Source organism: Lepidochelys kempii, chromosome 17, assembly GCF_965140285.1.
Source record: "Lepidochelys kempii isolate rLepKem1 chromosome 17, rLepKem1.hap1, whole genome shotgun sequence".
Taxonomy (NCBI): domain Eukaryota; kingdom Metazoa; phylum Chordata; order Testudines; family Cheloniidae; genus Lepidochelys; species Lepidochelys kempii.
In genome coordinates this window covers 16,167,795-16,192,139 of record NC_136396.1, presented here as the reverse complement: position 1 = coordinate 16,192,139, position 24,345 = coordinate 16,167,795, and the positions used below count along the sequence as shown (strand labels likewise).

Genomic DNA, 24,345 nt, shown 5'->3' with positions numbered 1-24,345 from the left:
AAAACTCAATTTAACTTCACGATACCAGTTCTATTTTTCATTTCTGATTAACATAAATTATAGACAGAACGATGGCTCTGTCAAAGGTTGTTTCACAATACATTTGGATCCTTCATTCCAAAGAGAGAAATGAGAACTTGTTTTAAGGAAAATAATACAGAAGGGTGGACAATGACTAAATGGTGCTAAAGTATGTTATGTTTTAATTCCACAATCCTTAAAGCACTTCTAAACAGCATTTTTGTTCCACTGTTGACTCAGTTGTTTTACTTATAATCAGTTGCCATATTTCATCATTTTTGTTTCTCTCACAAGATGGTTACTTGTATGTTCTCTCTCGCTCTTAAATATTATAAAGTGTGTGTTCATTTCTGCAGGTCCTAATAAACCACAAACAGATGTTCGAACTAATTCTCAAACCAATGGATCCAATATGGGCTTCAAGCCACGAGGAAGAGAGTTTTCTTTTGGTAAATATTGTGGGTTTTAATCTGTCTTGATAGCCTTTGTTAATTTTGATATTTGGAAGTTTTTGAGATTTGATAATAGTAGAGAGGTTTTTTTAACAGTGATATCTTCTTTCTGCATTTGATGACTGAGTTACATGCAAATTCAAAAAGCATTTATCGGGATAGGTGATCACAGAACTCAGAAGATTAGGATATCTGCAGCTCACAGTAATCATCAGAGAGCAGGTCTCTGACCATGGTTCCCTGCTTTTAGAAGACATATTTGGGGCAGTCATGTGAAGGAGTTTTAACTTTTCCTCCCTGTTGTGGGTTTGCCCTGTGCAGGGTTATCAACACGATAGTCACAAAACGTAAAACACAAAAACCGTTCCATTTGCTTAGTAATAAAGTTTAGAATGGAGTTAGAAGGGTTAGTATTGATTTGTGATAAATATCTATCCTTTCACGAAACTAGTATCGAGATCACATTTCTCAAGGAAATACCATGTCTGTCTGGCCTTTTCAAAGTTTGGGTGCTAGCTCAGATTATTCTGTGTGCCTCTGAGAACTGTAATATATCACTGTTGAATTCATTACAGTTGACTCTTTGGTTCATTCATTAACTGAGATCTTTTGTAAAGCTTCAAGGAGAAGAGTCTTAGTAGTGGTTATGAGTTAGGATTAAAAGGGAATGGTTCAATGCTCTTTAGTGTGTGATAGCAATTTTGTTCATTTTTGACTTCATAGTAGTCGGTAAACAATTTTTGTAAATGTTTAAAAATATATATATAAATACACAGTTCCTAGACAGATTTTTTTGCTCAATACAAGTATACAAATGCTAATCTAACTCTTCTGATTTCCTGACAGAGGCTTGGAATGCCAAAATTACTGACCTAAAACAAAAAGTTGAAAATCTTTTTAATGAAAAATGTGGTAAGCATATCAACCTTTTTTAAGATGTATCTTTTAGAGCTTGATGAGATAACTTGGTTAGGCGTGTACGTTGTGTCTGATGGTGCTGTTCGTACACAGATTTTGAAAGGCTCTAATAGCCTTGCAGACTCTGGGCCCTGTTATCTCCCAGGAGATTGATTCTCACATCGCAGATTGAAAATTCCAAATGATCGGATTCCCCCTAAGTTTTCCATGTAAGGCTGGGAATGGAGGAGTGGTGCAGGGGTTTGGCTTCAAAAATCCACAGACATCCTGTGGTCCACCAGAAACCCATTAGTTCCATATTGCTATGTACTCCTTGTTGCTCAGCCAGACAACATGGCTGCAAGAGGAGCTGTGCTGTTAGGGACTCAAACACTCTCTCAGGAAGAGGCGCTTGCTTGATTTACTGCAGACTTGAGATTTCCCCCTTGCATGTATGTGGAAGGTATCTGAGGAGCATGGCCCACTTTCTGCCCACCAGCAGTGTTGGAAACCTAACTCCCTTCTTCAGGATAAAATACTAGTTTTCTAATTTTAATGCTCTCTTTCATTTCAGGGGAAGCTCTGGGGCTTAAAGATCCTGTCAAGGTCCCATTTGCGTTATTTGAATCCTATCCAGAGGATTTCTACGTGGAAGGACTACCTGAGGGGGTGCCATTCCGCCGACCATCTACTTTTGGCATTCCAAGATTGGAGAAGATCCTGCGAAACAAATCTAAGATAAAATTTATCATAAAAAAGTAAGAGAACTGTGTGTGTCAATGGAAATGAGCTGCAAAGCTTAAAAAAACAAAGATTAAGCCCTGAAGAGTGCTAGATTCCTCCATTAACCACACTAGTGTATATGTACTGAAATGTCTAGCAAACCGGGAAACGTCAGAGGATTTTTCAGATCTGGAGAAGGATATGTTAATAGTTTTCTATGCTGAATGCTCTTCAAAGCCTGCTTAATGGGGAGTAGCACACAGTTCTGGGCTTATTTCGATTTTAATGTTGACTTTGCATTTCCCCTTTAGTGGGAGCGGCAGGCTTTGCAGTTAAGTCATTTGTAGCTAAAAGGTCACCAACACTGCAGCAAGGAGTAAGGATGTTAAATCAAACTTCTGAGGGATGACACAAACTCCAATTTTCAGAATTTTGTCAAGTGTCCGTCTTGCAACATGGTGGTGCCGATCCCTGATCTTTAGAGTAAAAACACTGATATTAGGGATTTAACAGCTATACTGTGGTGAAGGTAGAAAACCAAAATGATCAGTCATCTTGTTAACTTTATGTGTAACATCCTGGCTAGCATTATTATACTAACTTTGCTCTCCCTGTCCTGACCACTCAGTTTTGACAGCTAGTATTTCCTTTGTTGTTGGATGGAAATGATGGATTGAGTGTAATTTTACTGTTCTATATGAAATGTTCAAATCTGTTCATCTGCAGGCCTGAGATGTTCGAGGCAGCGATTAAGGAAAGCTCTGCTAAAAGTCCCCAGAGTAAGTTTTACGACAGCTAAGGAGTTTGGATGGTGATCTGTCTTGGGCTGCTTTCAAATTTCAGGAATGTTGCCCAGTATAAACCAATTCCTGAAAACTTCACGGTATATTTACTGGAAAGTCTTATCCAAGTAGAAATCAAGACACAGCCTTAACTATGGTGCCACTGGTATACTTCTATGATAAAGATATGTCCCTACTCTGAGGAGCTGTAAAGCTATTATATTTTCTTGACTTCTGTCTAGTTCCTCAACTCAGCAATGCAGCTTCAGTAATGGCTTTCTTGTTTATCAGTCAGCTTTGTTTCAGAGTAGTAGCCGTGTTAGTCTGTATCCGCAAAAAGAACAGGAGTACTTGTGGCACCTTAGAGACCTGTTAGTCTGTAAGGTGCCTCAAGTACTCCTGTTCTTTTAGTTAGCTTTGTATAATCTAAAGACTCAGATCCCTTTGCACTGGCTGTTACAATGCCTCCTTCAAAGCAGTAGGAGGCTGTGGGTCAGGTAAAGCTTTACAGTGCTGGAGTGCACCCTCCAAGGTCTGAGGAGCCACTTTGCTCCGACTCCAACTTGTAATGCAGCGTTGACAAGGGAGCAAAATGCAGGGAGCTGTAAAAGTCCATGTGTCAATCCAATGAAAAGGATTGAGGTACTGGTTAATGGCTCATACTGTACTCCCAAATTGTGACCTGGAGCAGGTATTCCATAGAAGAAGTTGGTTTTCTAGGGTGTATTCATTGGACCTGATGCTACTCTCAGTGGTTTAAATCAGAGGTTACTCCAGGGGTGGGCAAACTATGGCCCGCGGGCCACAACTGGCCCGCGGGACTGTCCTGCCCAGCCCCTGAGCTCCCAGCTAGGGGGGGCTCGCCCCCGTCCCTTCTCCTCTGCAGCCACGCCGGCAGCGTGGCTTGAGCCCACCCACGTCCCAGGCTTTCAAATAACCCTGTCCTGCTGCTCTGATCAGCATGGTAAGGGGAGGGAGGGAGGGCAGGAGATCCTGGGGGCAGTCAGGGGACAGGGGGCAGTTGGATGGGGTAGAGGTTCGGGGGGGGTGGGGAGTGCGGTCAGGAGACAGGGAGCAGGAGGGGTTGGATGGGGGTGGGGTCCCGGGGTGTTGGGAGGGCACAGGGAGCAGGTGTGATGGATAGGGGGTAAGGTCCTGGGGGGACAGTTAGGGACGGGGGTCCTGGAAGGGTGCGGTCAGGGGACAAGGAGTGGGGGAGGGATGAATGGGTTGGGGGTCCCAGGGGGCGGGGGTGTGGATTGGGAGCGGGGCAGATGGGACAGGGAGCCGGGGTGGGGTGGGGTGGATAGGGTATGGGGTCCTGGGGGGATGGTTAGGGGAGGGGGCGGTCAGGGGACAAGGAGTAGGGGGGGTTGGATGGGTCGGGAGTTCTTAAGGGGGCAGTCTGGGTGTGGGAAGTGGGAGGAGGCAGATAGGGGGTTGGGGCCAGGCTGTTTGGGGAGGCCCAGCCTTCCCTACCCGGCCCGCCATACTGTTTCGCGACCCCAGTGTGGCTCTCAGGTCAAAAAGTGTGCCCACCCCGGTTACTCCACTGAAGTTAGTGAAGTTACACCAGTGTAAAGGTAGTGTCAGTGAGAGCAGGATCAGGAACGAAACATACTGGACCAGATCCTCAGTTGTTGTAGGCATAGCTCCATTAAAGTCAGCGATAAAAGATTTCCTGTGTGGGTGAGAATTTAATATTCCACTATTTGTTCTTTTGATCAATATTGTTTACTAGTGTTGAGTGCTCTAGTTTATTGCTTTGACCAAAACATGAAAATATCCACACATTCTTTTTTAAAAATAACATGTCATCGGAAAACCTGCTAGGCAAGGAAAAAGAGGCCCTTGTAACATACATTAACCCTTTCTCTTGACTTTGGTAGTTTGTAAGAAATAGTTGAAGGGTAAACTTTTAGAAGTGAAGTCCCATTTTCAGTAATGACTTAAGCACTTCCGAGCCTAAGTGTCATTGACAGTCAAGGGACTTAGTCATTTATACTAAGTCCTTTTGGAAATTGCATTTTTTTTTACTGCAAATCTGTTTCTCCCCCAATGTTTCCTTTTTTTTCTGCTGGAAAGGTGTTAGCCCATCTTCAGCCATTTTGCTCATACTTCAAATTCCTGTTTCTGTTTAAGGAAAAACCAGTTCATCCAATACATCAAATACAACAAGCACCACAACAAAGCCAGTGGTGAACACAGCCGCAGGGGTTGAAGATCTTAACATCATTCAAGTGACTATACCAGGTAGGTGGGTGCTCTGATTTTACTGCTGCTTACTGTTTACAGCTCTCATTCTTCATGGCAGGAGCTCTTTGCCTAATGTTACCACTTGCCCCCCCATCCTGATTTGCCCTTTGGCTCATCCTGTCTTATATATAGTACAGTCTACAAAGAGTATCACTTAATAGCCTCTTTTAAGTGGCCTTTGTCTGCACTGTTGTCACATTGATGGTTTTTTAAACTTTTATGATTGTGTACTAAGTAAAATCTGCAGAAAAATGAATCTCAGTTCAGTTCCTATTTGCAGGTGGTCACATCTGCACCACCCCCGCCCCATCACATGCTAAATTAAGCGTTAATTTGCAACTTTGTTGGCAGTCTCAGTAGACAGAATTAGGATTAAATTATCATGGAGATTCTTTTCCCCAGAAGTGGTCACTTTAGCTCAGGGATAAATTACGCTGGTTAGGTAGTGTGGGAAAGCTTCCACTGTGGCTAAATAGAGGATTTCAGTCCCCAGTCTTACACTGTCACTTCATTTACTTAAAATAAGTCATGATTGTAAATAATGGGTTTATTCAATAAATTTTCTCCTTTTAATAAATCTAACATTGTCCTGTAAATATTTTGAAATCATTTTCAGGCTTATTTAAAACTGCAACTTTTTATAGTTCGCATATTTACAAAATCCTCCATTACTGCTATAACCAAAAAAAACAGTGAAAAGGCCTATTTTTGTTCTGATTACTAAATGCTTAATAAAGCAATCATCTATTCTTGTTTTAAATAAGCACTCGTGCAGTCAGTACTGCACTAGTTAAAGAGGAAAATCACCTGCTAAATCCTGACACTGACAATTTCTTTCAGATGATGAAAGTGAAAGATTATCAAAAGTAGAAAAGGCTCGACAACTGAGAGAACAAGTAAATGATCTCTTCAGCAGGAAGTTTGGTAATTTTTTTTATTTCTGATTTGAAATAGCTTTGAAAATAACCAGTGATTTACATTTTGGTTTTAAATAAGTATAACCTATAGTATATAATATCCATTACAGTTGATGTTTTTGCACTGTATATATAACCAATATGTAATTTTTTTAATCTGTAATTATATGCCCCAGCTTCCACAGAAATCTAGTTTGAGGGCTAAATTGTTTGGTGTTTTTTAAACCAAGAAATTCCTGTGATTATAGATTAATAAATATTTTACTTTTAAACCCAAAATTTGCTTAAAGCTACACAGTCCTGATCAGTTAACACCTTAAAATGTTAAAGTGGAAAGAATTTTTTAAGTCTTATTTACCCTTTCACTGTTCAGTTTTTCTTTATTTTTTATACTGTGTTCAGATTGGATGATGAAATTCGCCTACTTAGTTTCTTTTTGTTGGTTCTTCACTAGCAATGGGCTGTGTTGCTTTCATTGTGAGAGGAAACACTTTTTCCCTTCATTAAAATGTCTGAGTATTCTTTTTTTAATTTATTTTTATAAAACCTAAATTTTAGTCCTTTATATATTGAACTGTGATAGTTGGATACTAGTGACTATCGTGAACCATAACCTTCATGAGTGTAGCTTGTAACACAGTTCATTTGAAAATTACTCAATGTAATGTTTAAATGGCAAGTGCATTTTAAGGTTATAGCACTTGAGATTATTTTAAATGCTTGTTTTCACATCACTTGATTTTCTTACTGCCCTGAGTATTTGTAAACTGAGATTTGTAGACTTGGGTCACAGTTCAAATCACAGCGTCTCTTATTTAGGTGAAGCAATCGGTATGAATTTCCCTGTGAAAGTCCCATACAGAAAAATCACCATAAACCCTGGCTGTGTGGTGGTGGATGGAATGCCTCCTGGAGTGGCATTTAAAGCTCCCAGTTATCTGGAAATCAGCTCCATGAGAAGGATTTTGGAATCAGCAGAATTTATAAAATTTACTGTTATTCGGTATGTGACTGTCATTTTACTGTCATTGGTTATATAATGTAACCATGATTATCCAGATGTCATGAGAATAGCCAATACTTTTGGAAAAATCAGTGTTTCAGAAAATTGAGGGAATCTTCAATATAATAAATGTGGGGAGGCATCGACTCTGTTTTGAATAACAAGCAGTTGAGGTTATTTTAAATTCAAATAATTGAGGGTGCACAGCATTAACATGAAAATTCTTGGGAGTAAGCATACATAGGAACATTGATTACATTGACTCGTAAAAACAACGAGGAGTCCCTGTGGCACCTTACAGACTAACACGAAAGCTTATGCCCAAATAAACATGTTAGTCTCTAAGGTGCGACAAGGACTCCTCGTTGTTTTTGCTGATACAGACTAACACGGCTACCTCTCTGAAAATTGACTTGTAAGTGATTTCTAACACACCAATTGAAACCTGCTCCTATGGTACAGCTTATCGCTATTCAAAAAGTTATGGACCTTGCTGTCAAGGCTGTTAGATTGAGAATTCTTTCCTTTGCACAACAGAATTCGTAGATCCACAAGCTTGTTTGTTCTTAACAGTAAATTGTATATCTGTAGTAGTTTAAATTTCCAGATCAGCATGACTATGTTTTAAAAGTCGTGAGTACATGATTGGATTCCTGAAGTTTAAGATTTTCAGTTGCTGTTTTGCCTAACATTCTTGAGAATGTGTCCCTCTTAAAATCAGTTCAGGTACTGTCTTTTGATAAAATATGATGATTACCCTGGAAGTTAGTTTAATCAAGAGATAAATGGTTTTGCTTATACTGTGGAATAAATGAGATTTTCGAATCTGTACAGATGATGAGTCAAGAAAGTGAAAACATAAACACTTAGATTCTATTCGGGTTTGCAAGCGATCAAATCCAGCAGTTCTGTTAGCTAGCAAGGAGTTTCTAAAAAGTCAATTTAGAGAGGTCCAAATTTTGCAGCTCTTAATCAAGATTGTTTTTGAGCTCGTGAGTCTTGATCAATATAAGAACATGCAGTATTTGGGCCCAAGTGAAGATTTGATTCTCTTAGCAACTGGTTGAAGGAAGAACTTGCACCTTCTTATCGATGTAAAATTGACACAGTCTGCTGGATAAACCACTCTGCTCCAGGGGGGAACTATGCGAGACTATTGCAGTCACTCCTTTTACTGTGCTCTGTTCTGAACCCTCAGGTGAGGCCCTCCATAAAAGAGAGAGATTGTACAGTAAAAGTGATCTTAAAAGCATTAAGTATTCCTATTTTTTGTTTTGTTTTTTTAACAGACCATTTCCAGGACTTGTGATTAACAACCGTAAGTATTCCATTTTTTGTCACTTTGAATTCTGTTCAATGTATCACTCCACAGGGCATGCTAGATTATTGTAGCATTATCCCAGGGTGGCAGAAGGTCCAGAGCATTAACTGCTAAATATGGATAACTTATTTCCTTAGTACTTAGTCAGGAAATGTAAACATGCTTGGTTTATTTATGGAAGGACCTTTGGGGGGGAGGGATAGCTCAGTGGTTTGAGCATTGGCCTGCTAAACTCAGGGTTGTGAGTTCAATCCTTGAGTGGGCCATTTACGGATCTGGGGCAGAAATTGGGGATTGGTCCTGCTTTGAGCAGGGGGTTGGACTAGATGACCTCCTGAGGTCCCTTCCAACCCTGAGATTCTATGATTCTATGACTTACAAAACCACATGAGCTCAGCGCTAGTTTAGAACTTGCCCAGTTAGACTCATACAAGATTCTCTTCACCTCAGGTGTGGCTGCATTTCAATAGCAGTTGACATGCAGAAGCTTTTCAATAGCCACACAAAGGAAAAATTGGAGTGAAAAATTGTGTTCAGGTGAGAATTTAGGGAGACAGAATGTAATTACCAATTAGGACTTGGGCCAGGACACCCAAATATTGTGAAAAATGCCCAGGTGTTTTCAGTTATCTAAAATAGTCATGACCTTGGTTTTAAGCCTCATTTGAAAAACAGTACCTCTGGTAGCACAGCATTCCTTGTCAGGCGCTGAGCCATTGATATACTACAGATTCGGAGGGCAAACCCCTACCAGCATTACTTCTCTCTTACCCGGATTGAGCCTCAGTCAGCCAGCTCTCATCCATTGCTGAGTACCCCCTTTACACTGGGTAAGATGCTCAATTATATCAGCTGGAAGTGTCAGTGTGCTCTACTGACTAGAGTGCCTTCAGGATCTTCTCACTGTCTCTCCCATTGGCCCCATATATCCTGTGTCATCGTCCGAAAGAGAGCCCTCCATTCGGAAGAGCAATTCCTGGCAGGGGCTCCAGAGAAATGTATGAGGGGAAGAAAGGACCCACTTAAGAGCAACCCTGTCCACTGCTACATAGAACTGCAGGAGTCAATAGCATAACACATCATTGGCAATTGAGAGCAGCTGATAGACGCTTGATTTTCTTCCACCACTGGAAGGAGATTGATAATAAGATGAGGTCCTATTTCTTTCCCATACAAATGTCTGCCATCACGTCCTCAATGGTCAAGGCAGTCTGAGGTGTCTAGATACAGAGAGATTTGTCTATTGCTTCAATAATGTTAGTGGTCTTGCCATTTGTTTTATACTATCCTTTGAAAACCAGTCTTTTTTAGCATTATAAAGGGTGATGTTAGCTCAGGGATTATAATGAATCTTTAGGTTCTGAGGGAAGAGAAGTGGAAAACACTTCTATTGAGCAGAAGAGGGTATATTATTCAGTTACTGTGAATATAACTTGTTTATGCAACAGGTTCACCGGGTGGAACATATAATAAAATATAGATGCCATTTGACAGTTTGAGGGGCCTTTTCTTTTTAAACCTAAACAATTGACTGTATTTATTCTCTCAGAGTTGATGGAGAAAACTGAATCAGAAACACCAGCCAAGGCACCAACACCGGCTCCTGCTCCTGCACCGGCACCAGTAGTACAAGGTGAATATAGAGGTGTAATAAATCGCTTTTTGAAGGGTGATAGGAGTCAGATTATAGGGCTTGCTAACTAATGAAATTGTTGCCTGATAATAGGCTGTATTCTAGGAATGCAAAGACTGATGATGTTGATATTCCAGATTTTACTTTGAAAGAGTGTATGCTCTTCTGTATAAAGAAAGGTGTTTTCCCCCTACATTTATCCACATTAAATTTCATTTGCCATTTTGTTGCCCAATCACTTAGTTTTGTGAGATCTTTTTGAAGTTCTTCACAGTCTGCTTTAGTCATAACTATCTTGAGCAGTTTAGTATCATCTGCAAACTTTGCCACCTCACTGTTTACCCCTTTCTCCAGATCATTTATTTTACTACATCAGATTTTACTTTTTAATTATCTTCAGCAGGTCACAGTTGTTGTATCTTGGACACAATATTTGAAAGTGGTCATAGGAGAGAATATTCACGAGCTTTCCCAAGACTTGCTGTAATATTTATCTTATGCACATTGTTTAAACTACATGTTTATTAATTTTATTATATATTTTTTAATTTAAGAGCCAGCTGAACCAAGCCAAATAGAAGTATCTGTAGAAGGTAAGTGACTGCTGTCAGTTATTATAAAAACTATTTATTTTTTAGTGATTTTGAGTAAGGTTGCATCACTTCTAATAAAAGTAAAAAGATAAAGTGGTGGTTAATCAAAACACAAGTCATTCTCTTTTGGTTCCCTTCCTGGTTCTGCATGAAGTGTTGGTTTGCATGATAATCATACAGCCACTATATGAAATTTACTCTGCAGTAAAAATTTGTTACTCAGATTTTGTTTTACAATGAAGTTTATGAATTGTTGTTCTTAATAAGTCATGACTTTGCGTAGGTGTGCATTTGAGTGATGACTTATATCCTAAATGATGTCTGTCTTTATTCAAAGCAGTTTTTCCCACAATTCACATGACTGAATGTTGCCATCACCAGAGAAAAAAATATTTTCCATAGAAGTGCACCATTTTGAGTGCCGTTTTGCTATTTAATCATTTTCATGATTTGAATTTTAAAAGATACATGGATATTTTCTTAATATTCACTCAGCAGTTATTGACTTTTCCTGTGCAATACTGTCATTGATATTAATGAAACTTTTGTAGAAAGAATTCTTGTTTCTTTTTCAACAGACATAGCAGAAACAGAAGAAAGTTCTCAAATAAAACAGGAGCCAGATCCAACGTGGTAGACCTTATCAATATTAGGGTAAAATAATTTAGTATCTGTCAAAATTAATAGTTATTAGGGAATAGTGTTTTACACCTCTTTGTAGGGAATGCACGTCGTATGGCTAAGGCACAAGGCTGGATGTCAGGAGAGTAGCGCTTTCTTACTGGCTCTGTCATTGCTTTGGCCTGTGACTTTATGCAAGTCCTTTTGTCTGTCTGTGGCTCACCCAGGTACTGTCCGGCTTAATTAAAGCTTGTGAGGCATTCAAATACTAGTTTGATGAGTGCCATAGTACTACCTATAAATAAAACTGAATTATGATTACATACCTAAGTCGATCTAAGACTTAATTAATTAATGTTTGTAAAGAGTTTTGACATGCTTGGGTGCAAAGGATGTTGTTGTTGGTATAGCCTTAAATTGTAATTAAGCATGGTATTTCTTCTTCATTTTAATATTGCCTGAATTTGAGAAACACATGGTACAATAATTAGCTTTGATTTAAAAAAAAAATGTGATTGCTGTTCATTTTAAAAGTTTTGTTTCTTACTTTCTTTTAACCTCAGAAAAATCTCAGTTCAAGTTTTGGGACAAAGATTCAGGGTAAATCTTATTTTATTTGAGCTAGTTTTTCCATTTCTAGTTCTCATAACAGAATTCTGGTGGCAGTTGAAACGGTACTAGTTATGGTGTTATCCCAACAAATAAAAATATGCAGAGTTATAATTTACTTTTAAGGATTTATTTTGTTATAAACCATTCAGAAAAAATGCTAAATATTAAGAATTATTACAGCTGCACTTATTTTTCCAAGTCTGAATTTATTAAAAAGCTCTCAACCAAGCTTTTTTAGTTTTGAGCTTTGGTACTTTTGTAACATCTGTCAACTTGATTAACATAAAGACGGGTTGTATTTGTCTAATACAGTCATGCTATGATCTCCCTTTCTAAAAGTAAGAAAATGCTATTGACTATATTCATCACAAAGTTGATAATTTGAGATTGGATATCAATTAAAATTTTCCACGGCTGAGATCTGTTGGTTGGTCAAGTAGTATTTCAATGGTAGAAATTCCATTGTTTGAAATATTTAAGATAGACTAGACAAAGCATTAGAAAATGTTGGGAATAATCCTTTCTTTTCAGGGAGATGGACTTAACCGAACAGATGTTTAAAGGCCTGTTGTAACTTCTATTAACCAAATTCTACACACCTCATCTGGTTTAAATTCCCATTGAAGTTTGTGGGAGTTTTGTCTGAGTAAGGGCTGCAGAATTTGGTCTCTGTTTCTTTGTCACTCTTGCTATTTTACAATTGTGCCCACCTAATGGATTCAACAGAGAATTTACATCAAGTGAAATGCCTGGGTTAGAGAACACTCAAGCACATACTTAAGCCCATTCTTATTCAGAAAAGCATGTGATTTGGTACTTTCACGAATCATAGCCTAAATGAGGACTTGAAGAGATATACATGAATTTCTCAAGTACTAGTATGTACAATAGGATACATAGCTGCAATGAAACTAACTTCACCTTTGTACTTTTTTTCTATCTAGTCAGAAGCATGCAGTCTGGAGAAGAGCTTGCTGGGACTGTCCTGAGCTGTGTAATATAATTGTATAAGAGAAGTACCTTCTATACAAACCCTTTTTGTACTTTTAGATAGAAATGTCTACTTTTTCAGCAGTTCTGTGAATTGACTTAAAGCAAAGAGTGACTGTAGATTTGGAAAGGCTGGTTATATATTATAAGGATTAAATTTGAGGCAGCAATGCTGAAAAAATGACAGGGATTAATTAAGATTTTAAAAAAATCAACAGGAATTTAGAGGCCATCTACATTTCCCAATAAAGTAGAATTGTACTGTGCCTGGATGCATCTCAGCTTTTACGATGAAGAAAAATACCTACAGTAGTTCATTGATTTTCTGTTTTTGGGAAAAAAATTAATGATTTTTGGTTCTTTCTCCTTAATGGCTGATTGGACAATACTATCTGTATATTTGAACTAATTTTTCCTATGATATCTATCTCAATTCATATGTTTTTCATAAATAAATAAAAGATGAACTCGTTCACCTGACCGTTAGTATGCATTAATAAAATGAGCTACAGCTCACTTCATTGGAGCTGTAGCTCACGAAAGCTTATGCTCAAATATATTTGTTAGTCTCTAAGGTGCCACAAGTCCTCCTTTTCTTTTTGCGAATACAGACTAACACGGCTACTACTCTGAAACCTGTCATTAATAAAATGGACTATGAAATGGTCAGTATCTCAGTGTGTGGATGAGGAACAAATTTAAATTGAGCCTTTTCTTATATTTTGTTCCATTATTTCAAAGTAGAGAGTGTATGTTTTATCAGGGTATCACACGGTTTATGTAAGAGAAGGGTCCAGTCTTGCAGTCCTAATGCAGGCAAAACTCCCATGGACTTATGTGAGAGTTTTACATGAGGACTGCTGGATGATGCCCTTTAATTCACTTAGAACCAGTTATGGACACTTAAGCAACTAAGCTGCTGTAAGACCTAGTATGTTGAGAGTTAAGTTACCTGTAGTCCTTTCTGATTGCTCCCCACATCTTGTAAAAGACAAATGTAAGCGTTTTAAAATTTAACGAACCATAAGAGATGTAAAATGCTGGCTATGTGATTAAGCTCTATAGAGTAAATATGGAGTATTGTAAAATTTTCTTTTTGGGGATGACTGCGTTATGCACAAATGGGTAAATCTTCTTTCCAGGTTGCAGAAAGAAATAAATTTCTCATGGTTTTCACGACTACCCATGCAGTATAAATTGATGTATTTTGAAGAAAATCGTTTTAGCTATAATTTTTTTTTAAAAAGATAGGTAAAATATGATTTAGCGTATTTATAAATTCAGATTAAATAAACACAATCCATTCATGCCTTTCTGACACAAATCCAGCTTTACAGGTCTCTTTTTATTACATCTTTGATGAAACTTTTTGGAAGGATCTAGTTTAATTTGGTATAATAAATGTGTATGAACTTGGAATATATAGCAGAGGAAATATTTTAAAGTCACTGCCAAGGTATTTTCAGAACCACATGATTTCTGCAATTCTAAAGCCACAAGATAGGCTGCAGTCAAGCTCCTCCAAGAGCTGCAGAACCTTTTTTTTTTTTTTTTTACTGGTGAGATTTTTCAGAAGTGCTCAGTGTAGGTCCAGCTGGTTCCAGTGAAATGAATGGGAGTTCTACCATTGACTTCAATGGGAGCAGAGTTAGGTTCATGCTGAGCCCCTTTGAAAAGACCACTCTGTTTCTAATTCTTGTAGTTGCAAAGAAAGCCTTCCAGGTATGAATCAAATTGAAATTGATGCATGTGCTGCCTTCCTGATTCTGTAGATGGACTGTAGTCAGACGCATGTGAACTGCCCCATTCTGCTAGATTTGTTTGTTAATTCTGAACCCTGCTGATGTTGTTTCAGAATTTAACCATTAAGTATTTCAGTGCCGATCATTATAATAGAAGTGTTCAATTAATGTACTTCTACATAATTGTTTGAAGTGCTAGATATTGGGACAACAGCCATTTGTGGAGCAGCGGTTGCTAGAATGGGGAACTAGTTTAAGTACCACTCAAAAATTTTGCGTCAACGCTGACTCTGCCTCTAAGGAGGACAAAAGTGGTGCATCCGTTCTGCATGCCTCAGCTGCCTCCTGCATGCCAAAAATCTAAACTGCCCTCTGCACAGCTACTAAGCCTTCCAGCTTCTCTCAGCAATGCATTTTTATATATTGCTAATGGAATAATATATAGAAGAGTGAAAACTCAAAATGTGGGTGTGGCACAAAAATCAATAGAATTTAAAAAAATCAGATAACACGGAAACTGCAGAATTTATGTCCGGCTTGCTGCGGAGGTTTGGGAAAGTTATACTCTTCCAACACAAGAACTGAAAATGGAAAACCAATGCAATAGTTATATTTAAAAAATAGATTTATGTACATTGCATCTGTCCATCTGATGGCTTATAACAGTGCTGTATGAAAGTCTGTACACATCATTCAGTGTTCAACACTGCTCTGTTAGAAAGGACAGGATCACTTCGGTTGTTTCAAATAGGTGAGTCATATAGTACAGAAATATTGAACAGTCTGCCTCACACTTTAATATTTCCATCTCCTCCTTAAGGGAGTCCTTTTCACCTAAACAAGAGTCTTGTTCCTGATCGTCTAGGGCAGGGGTGGGCGAACTTTTTGGCCCTAGGGCCACATCGGGTACAGAAATTGTATGGAGGGCCGGGTAGTGAAGGCTGGGCGAGGCTATGCCTCCCAAAACAGCGAGGCGTGTCCTGGCCCCGCCCCCATTCCAGCCCCCTGGAACTCTCATCCCCATCCAACCCCTCTCTTCCCCACCCCTGACTGCCCCCTGGGATTCCTGCATCCTATCCAAACACCCCTATTCTCTGCCCTCTGACCATCCCTCTGGGGCCCCCCTGCCCCTTATCCAACCCTCCCTGGTCTCCCTGCCCCACGTTACCTGTGGGGTGGGGGAAAGGGGGGCTCAGTCCTTTCCCTGTGCGTTTCCCCTGCTCGTTTGGCTGCTCTCCCTGGCCTTCGGGCAGGGCTCGCTCCCTGCCTGGGCTTGACTGCTGGGGATGGGCCAAGCATGCTGGAGGTTGAGAGGGGCCCTGGCTTGTTCTGCCCTGTCCCTGGCAGCAGGGTCCAGGCCTCTTGGCCACCCCCCTGCAACTCCCTCTTCTCCTCGCCTCCCCCGGAACTCCCCCTGACCGTGCTGCCCTGGAGCACCAGGTCTGGCGGCACTGTAGCCATGCCGCCTGGCTGGAGCTGCAGCCATGCTGTCCAGGTGCTGGGGGAATTGTGACTGGGAGGAAGGGAGGGGAGCAGAAGGGGAGGGGCCAGGGGCTAGGCTCTGCCCCACTCACCATGCTGCCGGGGAGTTGGGCTGGCTCCTCTGCAAGCCTCTCCTGACCTGGATCCCTGGCAAGAGCTCAGGGGCCAGAAGGAAGGGTCCTGCGGGCTGGATGTGCCCCATGGGCCGTAGTTTGCCCCCCTCTGGTCTAGGGTTTAACATTTCTAGAGAAAATATTCACCTTCAAAACATTGCACTTAATGGATTTTATATGAGGTCATGCTTAGCCACTAGGTGTCAGCTAATGCTCAGTGCTAACTGGAGTACTTTTCAGCTTTAACTGTCCAGCTGCTGGGTTCATGTCTATCCCTGAAGCTTTGAAGATTCCCAGATACAAAACTGAGCACCAGCCACTCCATTTCATTTTCTCATCACTGTTGGGGGGCAGGAGGGAAGGCATCCACCAAATGTTGACAATTTTTCATCAGACTTTAGAGCATTTAGTGCCTTTCACACATCCCAGTGTGCCATCTGTGAAATAAAGCCCCTGTGATTCTGGATTGAATTAGGTTTTTACTTTAACTTAAAGAACATATACAGAAATTGCCTTTGGACCAGACAAGAGCAGAGTTCCATAATCTTTAATTTCCAGGCTTTCAGCACTTGTTACAGATGGATCAGTACAGAAGGGAGGCTAATTCTAATCCTCCAAGGTTTTAAAGCTTCAGCATTCAGTCTGTAATAACTTCATTAATTGTCCAGAGTATTAAATGTCTGTGTCCATGCATAGGCAAAAGCTGACGGATGTGATTGTAGTACGGGGCCATACAGTTGGAACCTGTGTCAGCCAAAGTCCCATACCCATAGTGCCCAGTTCATAGCCCAGGTAAGCATTTCTACCTGTGTAGCTCTTATGACAAATCCCAGACCCAAGATAACTGAAGGCTGAAAGGGGAAACATAAAGTGAAAATATTCTGCACTGTGTCTGAAACCCCCCTTCTAGATATTGCCAATACCCCTTTAATTACAGCTGTTAATTTCAAATGAATAAGCTTAACTTGGACTTCAGAACTTATGAGCAAACATTTCAAACAAGGGCGCCTAAATAAGCCGCCTGATCGTTCAGAGCTGCAGGCACTGTGGTCCTCACTGAAATATGTAAAACTCTGAAGTCAATGGGAGCTGTGGGTGCTCGGGTGCTATAAAAATTAGGGCACTTTAGGTGCCTTTATGCACCCATGTTTGAAAATCGTAGCCTGGCTGATTACTTACTGTATTACTAGTTTGGTTTATTTTTCAGCCAGTATCATCACTCCCTTGAAAACTTGCTCTACTCAAATTCTGTTGCTTCCTATCTTTTTGAAACTTAAAGTAACTACTGCTCATGCACCGGAGAGGGAAATGAAGAAGAAATGAGGGTATGTTTCATGTCCCAATATAGAAGCATCTTGCCTCTGTTAGAGCCAGAAATCTAGTTTCATTTCTTGCCTCATGCTGAAAGAATGGGGAAACAGGAAGGAAGATACTAAATAATTTCCAGTCATGCAATAACTTTCTGTAATTCAGTTTTAAATTTGGCACAGACTTAAGCTGCAATTAGACAAAAGTAGTTTTCTGTAGACAAATGCTTTTAGTTTCTAATATTTTGCACTGTTTTTAGGTATGATGGGAATACCAGCTATTAATAGAGTAGAAATCAAATAATACAGTGAAAATGGCAGAGAAAGTTGAATTTGATTGAAATATTGCATAGTTGTAAAATTGTATATCGTATGCTTTGGAAGAAGTCCCCATCTTAAAGTACTACACTAAGGTACCATGTTTAAACAGTTACCCGCATCTTTACCACACCAGGCTAGACTACTGCAGTACACTCCCTGTAGGGATACCCTTGAAATTCAGCAAGAAATTGCAGCTGTACTTGGGTTTGTGGCAACCAAATAATAAAGAATCATAAGAATCAATTCATAGAATCTCAGGGTTGGAAGGGACCTCAGGAGGTCATCTAGTCCAAACCCCTGCTCAAAGCAGGACCAATCCCCAATTTTTGCCCTAGATCCCTAAATGGCCCCCTCAAGGATTGAACTCACAACCCTGGGTTTAGCAGGCCAATGCTCAAACCACTGAGCTATCCCTCCCCCCAAAGGTGCCATCCCACCTAGTAGTGCAAAATTCAGTTAGCTGCCTTTTATGGAGGCAGGCTGATGTGTACGTACCTCTGCTCCAATCTCTGTTGGCTCACTACTGACAACTCCCAGGGTTCAAAAATCATGAGTTAAACTCTGTAAAATCACAAGATTGGCTTAAAGATCGTAAGAATTAAATTTGGAATTTGTCTTGTGGTGTTTAAGGTCCATGTTTTCAAGATTTCCTCTGCAACAATGAGGGCTGGAAACTTTGTAATTAGAAGCTGAGTTTCTGATCACTTGTGAGTCTAATTCAGTGAGTGGGGTCTGATTTCTAAAGCTGAGGGATCTGGCGCTTTATTACATAAGATGAACTCTCACCCTGCTCACCACCCTGGCAGCTAACGTCGGGGGGAGCTGCTTGATCCTAGAACCTGAGGCCCTGGCTGCTGGGAGCGGGCGGTTGAACCAGTGAAGCTACGCTGGTGCCGGTTTTAGATGAAACTGCATCAGTGTAACACACCCAGATTTAGCAGTGTGGTTCCATTTCGTAAGGTGCCATCTGTCTACATTAGGCATTTGTACCCAGGTAATTATAGGGATGTGTTTATACCAGTGCACATTTCGGTAATGCAAACAACACCTAAGTATGAACTCTCCATTTACAAGGCCAAGACTGTGTCTGCTGAAAGGCCATGTGTGCCTTCCCTTTCTCTTCCTTTACCCTTTGCTTCCATCCTCCCCTACTTTTGTTCTGCACCTCGAGATGTATTTGGTAGGCTTGTTCAATACCCAATTCTACTGGACTCCTATCTGTTCTCATTATCTCAGGCTCCATTTACACTCAATGTACATTGCTTTCAACTGGAAAGTAATACACACACCTATACAATACACAATGAGGCAGCCCTAGCAACTGCTGGCCTGGATGGCTTTGTGAACAGTCACCAAGTCCTGAAACTGAGGTCTTCTGGTAGCCTACGGGGGATATATTTAAAACCATTACCTAGCTCCTTGTGATAAATCAGGCAGCTTATTTATTTATATGTGGATCTCCAAGGTGCTGGGCTGGGGGCATGGGTTAAGATGATTCACGTTTGATTCAAGGTGCTAAATATTCATTGTGTTGTGTGGCAGCCGTACCCTCGTTGTCCGAGTTCTAATGGGCTGTTGACAGTCACCCCTGAGAGTCTAAATTAGCTCCAGCTGGAGCCTGCTGGCAGCAGCTGCCGGAGCGCGAGTGCCTACCCTACAGAGCTAGACTCGCTGAGCCAGCTGGGAGAGATGCTGTTCTGCTGCCACCGTTCCATCAGGTAACCTAGACCTTGGAGTGTGGTGGAGGGGGGATACCAGGGAAGGAAACTGCTTCTCCCTTTGCTGAAGGGGAACAGGGGGAAGGTGAGAAGATAGTTAAATGCATTGGTATCCCTGTCCCATATACATGCGGGCTAGGCAGCTGGAGTGGTTGGTATGTGGGGTCCTTCCCTTGAAGGACAGAAGAGGGGTGCGCTCATCCTGCTCCTTCCGGAGCGCTAAACAAGCAAGGTTGTGGCAGGAAACCCCATTTGGTTGGCCATTTCCTTTAGTGTTCTGTACTACAACCCAGAAATGGGGAAAGAAACAAAATTTGCTCCATGTTATAAGGCCTGCTCAGTACTGATGCTGTTCAGCACACCCTCTCTATTATAAAATAGGAGTTAATGCAAAGATTTCAATCAAATGGTACTACTGGCCAGTCTTTGGGCTCGAAAACTAGACCCCTTCTTGCCCACTGGTGTGAATCCCCCACCTGTTAAAATGCCAGCCTCAGTGTACCTGCGTCTTGCAGCCAGTTTTAAAGGCTGCCACGCTGGAGCTCTGGCGCAAGCGTTAGGAGTGAATTCCAAAGCCAGGGCCTCTCCACTCAGGCTGCCCCGCCACTTTGCGAAGAGAGAGACTGCCAGCTCTTCTCTGCTGCCCACTGCCAGGCCAGGGCCTGGTCAGCCAGTCTTAGAACCTCATTTTAAGAGATGTGGTGGGTCCTGCTTGGGGAGTCTCTGTTTAGCTATTACTGTTGTGGGTGATAATATGCTGGGGTGGTTATCTTCAGGTCCTTGCATCACTTCTTCCAGCCCCCTTCATGGCACTCATGAAGTTAGAGGGTGCTCTAGTACAAGGGGGGGGGGGGGGGGGAAGCCACCATGGAAAAAGAGACAGATCAGCTGGAGTGCCTGTAAACTCCTGCCCTCCACTAGGTAGAAGAGCAGAGCTGCTGAGGGCTTTTTGTTTGTTTCCCTTCAGGGACTGGAGGCCTGCAAAGGGTATAGGCCCAAATGTAGCTAGGGTGTCAGTGGAGTGACACCCCCCCCCCCAAGTGGGGAAATCCAGCAGAGAGAAATGTAGGCCCCGATACTGAAACCCAACCTGCACTGTGAGACTCACTAAAGTCAGGGAGACTGCAGGGGCCTACTCCTGTTGCATGGACTATGGGGTCAAGACCTCAGGTGGCAGGAATCAGGCCAGAGAGGAAGGATGGTTGGGGACTAGCTTGGGACTTGGGAAACCTGGGTTCAGTCCCCCGCCACAGGCTCCATGTGTGACCTTGGGCACGTCACTCAGTCTCTCTGTCTCAGTTCCCCAGCTCTAAAATGGGGATGACAGCACTGCCCTGCCTCATGAAGTATTGAGGATAAAGGCATTAAAGTTTGTGAGGCACCTGGGTACTGCAGAAATGGGGGCTGTGTAAGCACCCCCACCCCAGATAAACAGAATAACTGTCGGGTTTTTTTTATCTTGATGGTTTTGCGCTTGCTGCTTGAAGGGCAGCAGAGTGGACTTGGAGGAGAGATCTCTGAACAAGAGGCAGGTGGCCAACTGAACTGGCATTGGGAGTTCATCCCATATATAGGGTGCAGCCTGGAAAAGGGCACAGAGGTGGGAGGAGGGAAAAGAACTGGACTGGCTACCAAGTCTGGCATTGTGGGTGGATTCCTCTGAAATCCATGCTGGTCTGAATGGCATAGACAGGTTTTCTTGGCGGCAATGGCCACTGCCCCTGATGTTGGTGTTAAACCCCAGCAGTATCTAGTGGGGTGGGGATTGGAGTGAGGGTGTGGCAAGGCAGGCTAGATTCATGGCTGATGTTTTTAGGGGCACCTCCCAAGTGTGAGGTGGTGGAGATGCCCTAAAAGCGTCAGACTCGTTTAGCTGGTGCAGAAGGAAAGGTCCGGGAAGGAGCTCCCCCGAAAAACTCTGTGCCCTAGGTCGCCGCCTGTGTGGTTTATTCCTGGCACTGTCCCTGTTTCTTGGCACTCCTCTGGGATGCCCTGCCTTAGCCAGGTGGGGTGTTTCTGGACACAGTAGCACGCACACCTCATGTTCTCTCTCTTGCATGTCAGCGCAGGCCTGATACCAATATGTGCTCTCGGTTCCCCTTTCTCTGTTTGAGGCTGTAAGTTTGCTGAAGCCAAATTAAAATGTTAAACAGAGTCATTCCTCCTGTGGCCCTGTCCTGCCCTTTGCCGCTGGAGTCAGCCGGAGCAGAATCGAGCCCTGTTCCCGTCGGAGGACATATGGGGTGGCTCTGAGGTCCTGTATGAATGGGATGGGAGTGCAGCTTTGAAATTCCCAGAGCGAGGAGGGTTCTCGGTATTGCAACATCAGCAAAATTGCTTCCGCTTTTCACTTGCTCTGGCTTGCGCTGCAGCCCAAGGAGTTGGGTAGGTTTCAGCCCAGAGGGCTTTTTGAGAGCAGCTGAGCCTTTTGGACCTTTCCCCTCTGGCCCGTGCTCATCCCTAGCCCCAGGCGAAGGAAACGCAGGAGGAAGTTTTGCACAGACTCACACTGAAGCGCCCTACCCCGTTCTAGAGCCTGCATAAAATATCACATGGTTATGGAAGGGAGCAGGACCGAGGGGGCGTTATTTATCCTTCAACCCAGAACAATCCCTGTTGTTCCTTCCCACGTGGTGGAAAAATGGCTGAGGGAGTTCCTGCAGCAGGGCTACGGTTGGTTCATCTGTGGACAGCTGGAGAAGACAGACTGCAGACTTTTATTGTTACCTCATCCTCCCAACCCACCCTTGCTCAGCTTGTGTGTTTCATTTACTTTTATGGCATCCTATTTGACGTGTAGCTAGTGAACCATCTGGGGTAGGGATTCTGCGTGGGGCTTAGCCCAGTGGGGCCCAAGCCCAGTGTTCCTAGGTACTACGACCACTATACACATCATAATAGACTTATATGTAGAAAACTGAGAGGACCCAGTGATTAGGCCACTAGCCAAGGATTTGGGAGACTTGCCTTTAATGCTCTGCTCTGCCACAGATTCCCTGTGTGACCGTGGGTAAGTCAATGAGCCTGTCTGTGCCTCAGTTCCCCGCTTGTAACAGGGGGAGGAGCACTACCCTGCCTCCGACGGATGTTGTGAGGCTGAAGACATTGAAGATTAGGAGGCTACGGTGCTAGGGGCCAGAAAAGCACCATTTTTAGACAGAAAATTTGTAAGGCTCTGCCCATGCCACATGGGAAAGGCTGTGAACCATAGATGAGAGCGGTGTGGGCCAAACTCCCTGGAGCTTGGGGGGAAAATCAGTCTTGGGAGAATCCCAGTAAAATCGCTGTTAGCTACCAACTCTAAGGATTTGCTTTCACTAAGAACCTCTACTCCCTCATTCCACTCAGCTCCCCACCCCCTCCTTACCTTGACATCAAGCCTGCTGTGGTCTTTGATTTCTTTCCCAAACCAGGAATATTTTCCTTCAGCCTGAGTTACAAAACCCCAGCCGTTAACTCATATATCACGTCAGGGATCTGGCTAAAGCAGGGATCTCGTATTGCGATTCTTTTGGTGGGCCACCTAAAGTGGTCTGGACAAATCACTGCTGTGTAGTTTACATAGGGTTGTTCCCTGTGGGACAAACACACCTTTTCCCCCATTGAATTACTATGATTCTGGAGTACAAGGTTCACTTGAGCTGTGTAGGGTCCATAAAAAACCCACTGAGAAGCTACTATTTAGCTTGAAGGCAACAGATTGGCCAACATATTTAAATTAGGTGACAGGAAATACTTAAAGACAGAAATGACTATACAAAACTGAAGGTCAAGCAAGGTCCAGCATTGATGCAGGTGACCTGGTTTCCAGACGTGGGGAACCTCTGCAGCTCCCAGGGAAGTCGGTGCCGTTGTTTAGTCCAGTTGTTAATGAAATCTCAGTTAGAAATGAAACTCCCAGATGCTTGCAGAGAGAACAAAAAGAAAAGGGGAATTATAGAAGAATGCACAGCCTGTGGCTTGGGCATGTGAATCCTGCGTGTTCAGGGCAGGGTGTCTCATGTGAGTCCAGTGACCTCGGTCGATGGGAGGATTTTGGAGCTCTTCCCAAGGGGGAGAGGAGATTGTTTTGCATTGCTGGTTTGGGCTGAGGGAAGAGAGAGCCCGATCCAAAGCCCACTGAAGTCCAGTCCAGGCTAAAGACAGCAAACTCCTGCTTTTCTTCTGAGTAACACCTCCTAGCAGAGGGGAAAGCCTGAACATCTCACTCTTACCTCTAACAGCATCCTTGGTGTGGTCAGATGCATTGTTTGGAGTGGCAGTTTGCTGACCAGAGGCAGTATTTCTAGATGAATGCCTCTGAAATCTTTATGCTACATCGTGCTCTGCATAGGCCGCGTAACTTTCGGAGACTGTCACAATGTTAACAGAACTATGTTTTCACATCCCTTCCACCGGGAAAGCCAGGCTGTATTAGGACGGTGACTCAGCCTGTTCTTGGAGGGTGAGAATGATGATTATTAATTCTGATGAACCTCCAATGCTAACTGAAAATAGCTTTTTTTTCTGCAAATTGTTTTGAGGTCTGATAACTCACAGTCCAGCAGGGCTGGAAACAGCTGCTCTATCCCATGAACCTGCATTGTCCTCTAATACCCCTTCCCCAAGCCTGAGAACAAGAGCCAGGTGGGAGGATGACTTGCAGGATTGTCCCTATGCTGGGGATCACATGGACCCATTGCTCTCAGATTGTCTGGAAAGTTCTTCAAACCAGCAGAAATCTCCCGCTTTCATTAGTCCTTCCTAGCCCCGAGGGTTTTGCATAGCTTAGAGACCATGGAATTTCAGCTCAGAGAAGCTGCTTGTTAGAGACACAGGTCTGCCCTTCTAAATCAGAATGC

At 42.4% G+C, this 24,345-nt stretch overlaps 2 protein-coding genes across 8 annotated transcripts in view; both read left to right on the top strand.

Annotated features, from left to right (window-relative positions):
• Positions 1-14,342, top strand: part of GTF2I (general transcription factor IIi) — a 76,519-nt gene extending 62,177 nt beyond the window's left edge. For 3 of the 6 annotated variants that reach the window (XR_012155401.2, XR_013634794.1, XR_013634795.1), the window contains 13 exons: positions 378-470; positions 1,320-1,385; positions 1,945-2,128; positions 2,820-2,872; positions 5,018-5,128; positions 5,972-6,055; positions 6,868-7,051; positions 8,341-8,369; positions 9,922-10,005; positions 10,560-10,598; positions 11,177-11,252; positions 11,783-11,819; positions 12,776-14,342. Coding sequence is in view for 2 of the 6 variants with exons in the window: in XM_078849277.1 (XP_078705403.1) it covers positions 378-470; positions 1,320-1,385; positions 1,945-2,128; positions 2,820-2,872; positions 5,018-5,128; positions 5,972-6,055; positions 6,868-7,051; positions 8,341-8,369; positions 9,922-10,005; positions 10,560-10,598; positions 11,177-11,235 (986 nt within the window). In the remaining 4 variants the exon portion in view is untranslated. Of the gene's footprint in view, positions 1-377; positions 471-1,319; positions 1,386-1,944; positions 2,129-2,819; positions 2,873-5,017; positions 5,129-5,971; positions 6,056-6,867; positions 7,052-8,340; positions 8,370-9,921; positions 10,006-10,559; positions 10,599-11,176; positions 11,253-11,782; positions 11,820-12,775 lie in introns of those variants that run through there. The other 3 variants (XR_012155400.2, XM_078849277.1, XM_078849278.1) reach the window with 3 other exon arrangements.
• A 1,831-nt stretch (positions 14,343-16,173) lies between these two features.
• Positions 16,174-24,345, top strand: part of NCF1 (neutrophil cytosolic factor 1) — a 38,601-nt gene continuing 30,429 nt past the window's right edge. Inside the window, exons 1-2 of one of the 2 annotated variants that reach the window (XM_078849284.1) lie at positions 16,174-16,950; positions 17,366-19,504. The gene's annotated coding sequence lies outside the window, so the exon portion shown is untranslated. Of the gene's footprint in view, positions 19,505-24,345 lie in introns of both variants that reach the window. The other variant, XM_073315831.2, reaches the window with a different exon arrangement.